The sequence below is a fragment of the Lactuca virosa genome, chromosome 1, assembly GCF_052849685.1.
Source record: "Lactuca virosa cultivar CGN04683 chromosome 1, Lactuca_virosa_CGN04683_v6, whole genome shotgun sequence".
In the NCBI taxonomy this organism is placed as follows: Eukaryota; Viridiplantae; Streptophyta; class Magnoliopsida; order Asterales; family Asteraceae; genus Lactuca; species Lactuca virosa.
In genome coordinates this window covers 130,013,944-130,024,498 of record NC_136426.1, presented here as the reverse complement: position 1 = coordinate 130,024,498, position 10,555 = coordinate 130,013,944, and the positions used below count along the sequence as shown (strand labels likewise).

Below are 10,555 nucleotides of genomic sequence, written 5' to 3'. Positions count from 1 at the left end.
GATTCTTGAATCAGAAGTTAGCCGAAAACATTTCGGTGTCCGTTTGTCTGAAATTTTAATCATGTATTAAATCCTTTATGATTGTTGATTCAGACTTAAAAAGTAAACAATACGATAACTAATTATGTGAACTAATTATTGTACCGTTATTAAAAACTAACGACCGGGTAATCCATCATCAATCATCAATATCAATAATAATTATCTATTCGTTTGTTTTCAAGATTATTAAGGATACAAAAATTGGTTCACATAATTAATTATTATCAGATTCTTTATTTTTAAAGTCTGAAATTAACACCCCCTTCATTTTATATATCGTCAACTACATCATGAAACCCCCTTCTTACTACGCCATGAAACTTTAATCTGACGATGTTTAATTAAATAAGATTATATATTGGAAGTAATAGATATGCTTTTTTAAATTCCTTAAATATCCGAGTTATTGCATTGCGACTACCATAAGCTGGTAGGTGAAGGCACAACCATCATAGACTATCGTTTGAATGCTTCAAGGCTCAAGCCACTTGCTTGCTGTTATCATATTTGAATCGCTCCTTATATCTTATCTTAAGTTCCTTTTATTTATTTAGTTCATTCTAATTATTAAACAAAGTCAGTGTAGACCAATACAAATTGTTAGCTAGGGCAAAGCCGACGTAGGCCCCAATTTGGCCTATATATTAATCATACAAAGCGTTGCACCTTTTGCCACAATTAGACAATTTCTAAGGTCGCATATACAAACAGAAAAGAAAACCTTTGTTACTTTTCAAACTATCAATGGAAGCCTCTCTCATACGTATCTCTGGTTTCTTTTCTTCGACCGCTACCGCCAATACCACCACCACAACCTATCCAACTGCGATCCACTCTTATTTCAAAACCTCAAAAACCCGACCCCATAAATCAAACTCAAACGTAATCCTATGTTGCCAAAGTCCAAACTACATCCCTAACCATATTCAAGACCCTAACCGTGTACGCATCTTTGATACCACTCTACGTGATGGTGAACAAGCACCGGGTGCCTCTATGTCCCCTAAGCAAAAGCTTGACATAGCTCATCAACTTGCAAAACTCGGTGTTGACATCATTGAAGTAGGGTTTCCTGCTTCCAACAAAGCTGATCTAGAAACTGTTAAGTTGATTGCATGTGAGGTTGGAAATGCAGAGGTTAATCAAAATGGTCGTATACCAGTTATTTGTGGTCTAGCAAGATGCAATAAGAATGATATCGATAAAGCATGGGAAGCTGTGAAATATGCCAAATTCCCAAGGATACATATTTTTATAGCAACAAGTGAGATTCATATGAAGTATAAGTTAAAGATGTCGAAAGAAGAAGTGATTGAAAAAGCGAGGACCATGGTTGCATACGCTCGAAGTTTGGGCTGTAATGACGTTCAATTTAGCCCGGAAGATGCCGGAAGGTACATTATTCTATAAAGTGTCATTACTTATATAACTTACGAAATATCAATTGTATTTTTCATAGTTACCTTTCAACGATACAATTATCGTGTTTACGTTTCATATTAATTTGGTTAACCATTATGAAAATATAATAAACTTGTGATACACGGCATAAAAAGTGGGATACTATACATGGCATAAAAAGAATTAGAGAACTTATAAGTGGTCGCATCCATATTCCAATGCTACTGTTTTAAACTTTTGATTCCATAAAGTCTTTTTATATTACAAAAAGCGAACCGCTCCACACGATATTCAATTTAAACTTTAAGAATTGTCCCTATGTTCCGATCTCTATGTTTTGTTCAATTATAAGATTGTCTCGTCTTTGAGTTTTGTTTTTCCTTGACCAGTCCAATGAGTTTTATACTGCACAAAGACATAAAAAAATTATATTGTTTTTGATAAATATTATTTTGTATTTTTCTAGTTTTTTTATTTGTTTATATCTTTTACTGCTTATTTATTTTGTTGGTACCAACCAATCCTACCCCACCTTCACCCATCCTTGTTCGGAGATCCAACAACCACCAATGGTTACCATCTATACCCCGTTCACCTTCCACAAATACAACCGGCACCCCCTTTCACCTCGGACAACCACCACCCGTCACCACCCCTTTCACCTCAGATCCCCTTCCATCCCGAGAATCACCATCCGCCACCACCAACATCGTCACCCCTTTTCTAATGATCCATCGCTACCGTTAGTGATGGAGATGGCGGTCTAAGGATGTGATGAGTGACCTTTAGCGGATTCGGTGACGGTAGACCCAGTTTGCAGAAATCAATCTACATTTCTATATCGGCAACAGGAAGTTGTTTGACGAAGAAGGTGGTGGTTAGAGGTGGTCAGGGATGTAAACGAGCCGAGCCAAACTCGAGCTCGGGTAGGCTCGGGCTCAACTCGTTTAAAATTCATGGGGCTCGAGCTCGAGCTCGACTCGATTCGAGTTTTAATTTCAAAGTTCGAGCTCGGTTCGTGGATGATTTAAAAGGCTCGTGCTTGGCTCGGGCTCAACTTGTTTGTCAGGCATGCTTAAACGAGTCAATGCTCGGCTCGAACTCGGCTCGGTTAATAGTTAAATATCAAGTTCATTTATATTTTTAAGCTCGGTAAAAAGCTCGTTTATCATTAATTATTAGATATTCAATAATTAATTATTTAATTATAATTTAATATCCAAAATTAAAATTAAAAATTATATTATATTATTATACATAGGATCATTTAGGATCGTGAGTCTAATCGATCTTGGCAGATGAAGCTCGGGCTTGAGCTCGTTTAATAAATAAGTTTGAAACTAAGCTCGAGCTTGGCTTAGACATGTTTAACTCGAGTTTGTGTCGAGTTTTTAATGAGTCGATCTCGAGTAGCTCACAAGTAGCTTGACTCGTTTACACCTATAGAGGTGGTCTACGACGGACCAAAAACTTCTAGCGGTGTAGTCCATTAGTTTAGGTCTTCAATAGAGTTTAAGAACAAAGAGATATATGTATCAGGCTAGGGTTTTAAGTGGATGAGGTGGGGTAGAGTCTATTTTATTATTAAAAGCTAAAAATTATAAATATATAATAAGTAAATAAAAAATTTAGTACGATTTTAGGCATGACATGAACCAAAACCGTGATAAAAAATAGTAAAGGATGGTCCCAATGACAAAAAAAAGGACCAAACTCAGATGTTGGACCAAACCATAAGGACCATTAGTGTAATTTACTAGTCCGACCATAAACCTAAGACTATACCGCCATGCACCTCCACCATTCTGGTCCGCACTCAGTTCGACGAGGAGCCACCCAGGCCACCAAGGAAAACTCCACATCCCCCGTCAGCTTACCGAGTTTGCCAGACGGTAGATCGTTATATACGACTCATGGTTGTATGCGTGTATAATTTGAAGAACAATTAAGAATGTTAATTTTGCTCAAAACGAAGGTGAATTGACCATGAATCCATGATGTAGCCCACATTTTTTCTGTGTTTTGTTCCGGTTCCTCTCTGAATTGTGTAATTTGTTAGGATTATGGTTATTGTTGTTCATCACTGTAATTTTCGATATGTTTGTTTACAGATCTGATAGAGAATTTTTATATGAGGTCCTGGGTGAGGCTGTTAAAGCGGGTGCAACTACTCTTTGCATTCCTGATACTGTTGGCTATAACTGGCCTCGTGAATTTGGGCAGCTTATTGCTGACATAAAAACCAACACCCCTGGAATTCAGAATGTCATCATTTCTACCCACTGCCATAATGATCTTGGACTTGCTACTGCCAATACTTTAGAGGTATATATATGCTGATATATTAATCATTATGTTTTTATATTAAAGTTTATGCTTACCTATTCGAATTCCAGGGAGCTTATTCGGGTGCAAGACAATTAGAAGTAACAATAAATGGAATCGGAGAGAGAGCTGGAAATGCTTCTTTTGAAGAGGTGAGTGTAATTTACAAATTACAATCAAGTGTTCTTCCATTGTTAATTGCTTCTTGTTGATAATGTACTATTTGTTGATAGGTGGTAATGACTATAAAAAGCAAAGGAGAATTATTGGGTGGTCTTTACACTGACATCAAAACAGAACATATTGTCATGGCTAGCAAGATGGTATATGTCAAAACTTAATTAACATCTAATAATATTTTTAAACACTAGTTCTTGCTTCACTTTGAACATGCGTTGTTATATTCATAGGTGGAAGAGTACAGTGGACTAATGGTGCAACCACATAAGGCTATTGTTGGTGCTAATGCTTTTGCTCATGAAAGTGGAATCCATCAGGTCGGTTATATATTATAGTATAACATAATATATATATATATATATATATATATATATATATATATATATATATATATATATATATATATATATATATATGCATGTCATGTACTCATGTGGCTTGATTTTATAGTTTTTACTTAAATTACTAGACACATGACCTTGATTTCTATTTTGTAGGATGGGGTTTTAAAGAACAAAAGCACATATGAAATCATGTCTCCAGAAGATATAGGACTTCACCGATCTAATGAGTCTGGACTTACACTTGGAAAACTTAGGTATGCTGAATTACAGTTGGTTCATATAATTATATGCTCCATGATTATTATTATTATTAGCTTCTAATTCTTTAATACGATCACTTCCCATTGATTCATTAATGATTTGCAAATATTATTATGCAGTGGTCGCCATGCTCTAAAAGCTAAACTTTTTGAGGTGAAGTTCAATGCTGGTCTTGTGAAATATTGTAAAAAAAATAATAATAAAAGGAAAAACGAGCAACTTTTATAGTTATGTATTAAACATCGATCTGTTATTTTCTCTCCAGCTTGGTTATAACTTTGAGGGAAGTGAACTTAATGATCTTTTTTGGCGCTTTAAATCCGTAGCTGAAATGAAAAAGGTAGTGAAAACTCTTTCTTTTGATGGTCTCAAATGTTTATTTAACCAAGGAAATAATGTTTTTTAACTACTCTTGAATGTGAGTTACATAATTAACCCTACTATTTGCCTTCTTTATCTCCCAGGTTATCACTGATGACGACCTAATAACATTGGTATCAAAATGAGGCATTGGTATTTACGCAGACACATAGTTATTCTTTAGGTAATGCACCATTTTATTCTTATGCATAGACTTATTTTTTTATTACTTAAAAGGTATAATTTGTATTGATATTTCAACATATCTTCTTGTAGGACCTATTCTATGACCTTATCACTGGAGTCTTACACATTTATGAAATATTATTATGAACAAAAGAAATGGTGTAAATTAATGGATGTAAAGTAACATGTCTTGGTTATGTTGATGATCAATGCATTGAAAACAAGGTTAGAGATTATTTTGTGCCATAAACATGAAGAACAATAAGATATAAGTCAAAATTTTGTAAACTGGTATACCATTAACTTTTAAAGGATGTAATTAAGAATTGGGCTTAGATTTGTTACTTAATAGCTATAAAATTTCGAAATTGTATATTTATGTAACATCTTGATGTCATTGGGTTCGTTTAAACTTGGGAAAATGCTTAAAAAGCTATTAAGTTAATTTATTCTTTTTTTATTGCAATCAGGTCATAGTAACTTCTGTTGTAAAAGTTGTACCATGTATTGGGTTTTAAACATCTTGATGTCATTAGGGATTGGTTATGTCCGAAGCAGTGATTGTTGTAACTAAAATTTCATATAAATAAATTTCCTTATTATTTAAAAAAAAACGCAAAATAAGTTTGATAAAGAGCAGATTGGTTGGAAAGGTAAATTGATATGAGTTCTTATCATCTTTCTAATTTAGGGTCTTGATTTGTTTTTGTTTAGAAAAATATTTTATTTGGGTTTTTAAACTTTATTTTTGTTTGGCGTTTTCCTGGTAATTGGATGAGTCATATTAATACATTTTAGGGCTCTTGTTCTTGGTCATCTTCTGAGAGATATTGATTATGTTGATTACTTTTTAGTTTCTATAAGACTATAACTTTGTATGAAGGACAAGATGGTAAATTTTACAATATTGTTTTCTCATGATCATAGCCTTACCAAACGCTACCATGTGGTATTTTGACTAGAAGAAGTCGAGTGATTGGCTGTTTTGAAAACATATTAAACACAAACTAATATAATAGTTACATAATAAGAAATCATAAGCATATACATACCTAGAATATAAAGTCTAGTATGAGTATGCTTTGATATCAATTGTTGGGTCCCAAACATGTATAAAATTAATAAAACGGTAAACCCTAATCAAAGGAAATATAGCAAATAAAAATTACGCCGATTCAAAATATGAAATAAAATCGTACTAATGGTTTGGTAACTGTGGAAATATGCCTTCCAAAATTGACAAGTTTTGCTTAGTTCAAGGGCTATATTGTCTTTTCAGTAATTCAGGTCTAATTTGGTTGTTTTGGGTCTAAAAAGGGCACCATGTCTAAAATGATTGTTTCAAGTCTAAAAATGGCACCAGGTCTAAAATAGGTGTCTTCAGGTCTAAAAAAGGGTTTGCTCCTGAAATGCAGATACTCCATTCTTGAAGGACCAAATTAGTCAAATTGGTCAAACCTCTTTGCCTTTTAACCTTTTATGAGAGAGAGAGAGAGTTTTGAAGACTTTTTCTTCTTATTTTCTTGAGCGACATTTTCTAGGGTTTTTCCCCTTTATCACCAAATCATTATAGCTCATTGTAATCTCTTTGATCAAGCTCTGTAAACACTGCAATATTTTAGTGGATTGGTTCTTGGCTTCCTCTGCTTGTGGTTTTTCCTGATTTGGGTTTTCCACGTAAATCTCAGTCTCTTTTGATTTACTTTTTGCTTGGTATTTTTCATTGCATGTGATTGATTGTGGTTTGATATCTTAGTCCTATTCCGCTTGAACTAAAATTGTTCTCGTGATTCGAATTTTTGGGTTGTTTGATGCATTAGGGTTTTTTCGTTTTAATGTGTCTTACCCTCTTTGTTTACAACAATTGGTATCAGAGCTTCCGGGTTTTAATATTAGTTTATTGGGATATTTTATCAAGTGATTGATTAGGACTGGCAAATATGTACCACGGAGAACCAACGAACATGTTACTAACCGAACCAATAAAATCGGTAGCCAAGTTGTTTGGTAGCCAATATATTTGGCTGGTAATACCATGCCAATTAAGTAGTCTTCGTATGGTAACGGTATAGAATTTTAAATACCACGGTTGTACCGTACCAACCAATTTATATATATATATATATATATATATATATATATATATATATATATATATATATATATATATATATATATATATATATATATATCAATTAATAAATATAAGGAAATATGAGTTCTCATATCTTCATGTTTTAATTAGAATAATTAACAAGTCTTAGAATTACTAAACTAACACGTTGACCGACAAATTTATTGATACTTATTTTTTGATGTGCATGAGATCGGTGATACAAAAGCACAAGACACTAAAACTTAAAAGGAATACTAACTTCTCATTCCTTATACTGTTTGTGTTTGCTTCCTCTAGCAACTTGCTAACTTGCTAGGGGTGGACCTCTTTTAATCCTTTTAGTGGTTTTCAAAAAAAAATACTAACACAAGTGAGTGAAACAACGACCAAGTGTCTACAAATTCAAATTATATTTATCTATAGTACATATTAGTTAAATAGTACATATTAGTTAAAAATTTTGGTATATACCAAATACCAATATGTACCAACCAAATTTGTTGGTAGCCAAATTAATTAGTACCAAGTACATTTGGTACGGTACTGGTAGCTAAAATCTTATACCAACTATAGTTGGTACGGTACATGGTTTGGAGAAAAAAAAACTTGGTACCGTACCAATTCCACCCCTATGATTGATCATGTCTTCGATGAAGTGCGATATTCCGTTGTTGGATCGAAACACTAGATTTCCCATGTGGCAAGTTAAGATGAAAGATGTGTTGGATAAGGTGTCTAAGTCCATAACTTATTTGGTATATACTTGACCCGACCCGGCATGGTCCATTTGGGTTGCACATCACCCGAACTATTTATATGGATAACATAATGAGAAGAGTATATTTGCGGCCTACTAATATATTTTAAGTTATAATATATTAATATGAAATTGTATTATTTAATTAGTATTGATCTTAAATTAATTATGAATTAATTTAGTGATCATAAGGTGACTAATTAAATAATGGGCTATTGTACTTATATAGTGTGGGCTAACACTCATAAGGAAATGGGCTAAGCTTGAATGGGAGTCCATGGATGATCCATGGAGCTTTTAACCCATGGATCCTTGGAATAGGAAAAGACATGGGTTATTAGGGTTTGCATGGTTCATAACCCTAATCATCTACATTATATAAAGAGGCTTATGGTGCTTGAAAAGAGATTATGTGTGTGTGCATAAGGTGTGGCCGATTTCTAGAGTATTAGAGTGCTCTCTCATAAGTTTTCCAAGTTTGTGGTGATTTGTGATTTCCATTTGAGGCATTCACATTATTGGTGCTTGGCTCTCAAACTCCCAAGGAATCAATTCACTAACAAAGGTATGTAATTCTTCTAGTATCTTTTATGTTTAAAAGTACCCCATGTATGCTAGATAGGTTATGAACCTTGGAAAATTATTTTGCATGTATTTTAGACAAACATAGATCCAAGGTCTCTAGGGTTGCATGAACACCTTAGGAGTGTTAGTTTGCTCAAAACCCAACAGTGGTATCAGAGTCTAGGCTTGTTTGTTTGATACATGTTGCAAACTTGTTGAAAAACTCAAGTTTTCTGCATTCTGCAGCATGAACCCGCCGAGTCCATGGGGGGACTCGCCGAGTCCATGAGTAAATTCATCCTACTCGTCGAGTAGGTTCGTGCACTCGACGAGTAGAAGCCTCAGAATGCAGATTTTCGAATTTTGTTGCTGGAAATGGACTAGAAACATTACCCTAAACTGTTTTGGTGTTATAAAACCTATTTTAGATGGTGTAATGTTTATGCTAATCCATTTACAATGGCTTATATCAAAATTGCATGATAATATGTGTTCATATGTTCTTGGAATTTTTGATATGAAGTTCATGTTCTTATGAATTATTGTTAGATCATAGGAATTATTTGCTAAATTGTTTATTGATAATTCTTGATCATTTATGTGTTTTAATGGAGTCCATAATTTGTCCTCAAGTTATGGATTTCCAAATGTCACTTTCATTTATGCACACTTAAAACACATAAGTTACATGAAAATGAAAAGTCTTCATTTTATGAACCTTTAATTCATAAGTTATGAAATGAAAAGTTTTGAATAGTTTCAAAACTTGTCCTCAAGTTTTGGAATTTGTAAAGTTACACACACTTTAATATACTTTAATTCCAAACCCTTAGAGTTTTAAAAGTTAAAATTCAACCCTTATACTATTTATAACATTAATGGTTAATTATTATATATATGTATAAGATTAAGTCGTTTCACCGTTAGTAGGCCTCATTCACGAAGCCGGTCTATAAGGGGGATATAAGGTTGTTGCCTATAAAATGGCAACTTAATGGGTGTCCATTCTCACCCACCGCTTCCTTGATCGGTGGAGGGTCGTTAGCCGAACGGGTAGGACAATGACTTTAAATTCTCATTAAAAGTATAATGAATATTATAAAGTAACTAAACCTTTAATAAATTCCCAATCTTAGTTACTTTAGGAAAATGTGAATATGGTGCTAACCCATGAAATTCACACTTTGTACCTTACCAAGTCGTTGGTGGAGCGTGTGTGGTTAACAGGCACACTAACTTGGACTAGTAAGGATCACGAAGGGTGACTTAATGTTTATCATAAATCGGTGGAGCGTGTGTGGTTAACCGGCACATTGATTAGGTGATAATATTAAGGATACCAAGTGAATTTGCATGGTTATTCACACCTTGTTTTGTGATCCTCGGCATCCCAGTCACAAAACTTGAAGGGCACAATCGAGATTGAAACATGTCATTGAAAAGTTCAATGAATCTCAAAAGAATCTAGGAATTTCAAAACCAATTAAACCTAATAATTCATTTCGTTTTCATGGTGGAAATTGGTGAATCGTTATTCACCTACCTTCAAATATGTTATAGCTTAGATTACGGCATCCCTCTTCTAAGTTATAATATATTGTGTTGGATCCTAGCCTTAATATTACATTTGGGTGTATTATTAAGGATTCGATATATCTAATCTAAACTTGTTTTCTTCTTTTCAGATGTCTTCCAACAACAATGCTTCGGGCTCTAACCCTACTAGCTCCTTTTCCCTCATGAACCTTTGTGGGAGGGTCATTTTTGATGGTTCCAACTTCATGGATTGGATCCGGAACATCAGGATGGTCACTCGTTACGAGGACAAGGAATATGTCCTCGATAAGGAGCTAAAGGAGCTTGATGAGTCCACTGCTACTCCTGAGGAGGTCGCTGAGTATCAGGTATATGAAAGAGATGCCACCAAGGTGGCATGCATCATGATGGACACCATGACAGCTGAACTCCAAAAGTCCTATGAGGACTTTACCCTTTTGAGATGCATCAGGATCTGATGGA

General features: G+C 34.2%; 1 protein-coding gene across 1 annotated transcript; it reads left to right on the top strand.

Annotated features, from left to right (window-relative positions):
- Window positions 1-731: 731 nt before the first annotated feature.
- On the top strand, window positions 732-5,660 carry LOC145106592 (2-isopropylmalate synthase A-like). Its single transcript, XM_079043556.1, has 10 exons — window positions 732-1,436; window positions 3,555-3,768; window positions 3,840-3,920; window positions 4,002-4,091; window positions 4,179-4,265; window positions 4,446-4,546; window positions 4,673-4,706; window positions 4,819-4,893; window positions 5,018-5,097; window positions 5,190-5,660. Exons 1-9 carry the CDS (start codon window positions 787-789, stop codon window positions 5,057-5,059), a joined length of 1,374 nt encoding a protein of 457 aa, XP_078899682.1. The 5' UTR covers window positions 732-786; the 3' UTR covers window positions 5,060-5,097; window positions 5,190-5,660.
- The last annotated feature ends 4,895 nt before the right edge of the window (window positions 5,661-10,555 follow it).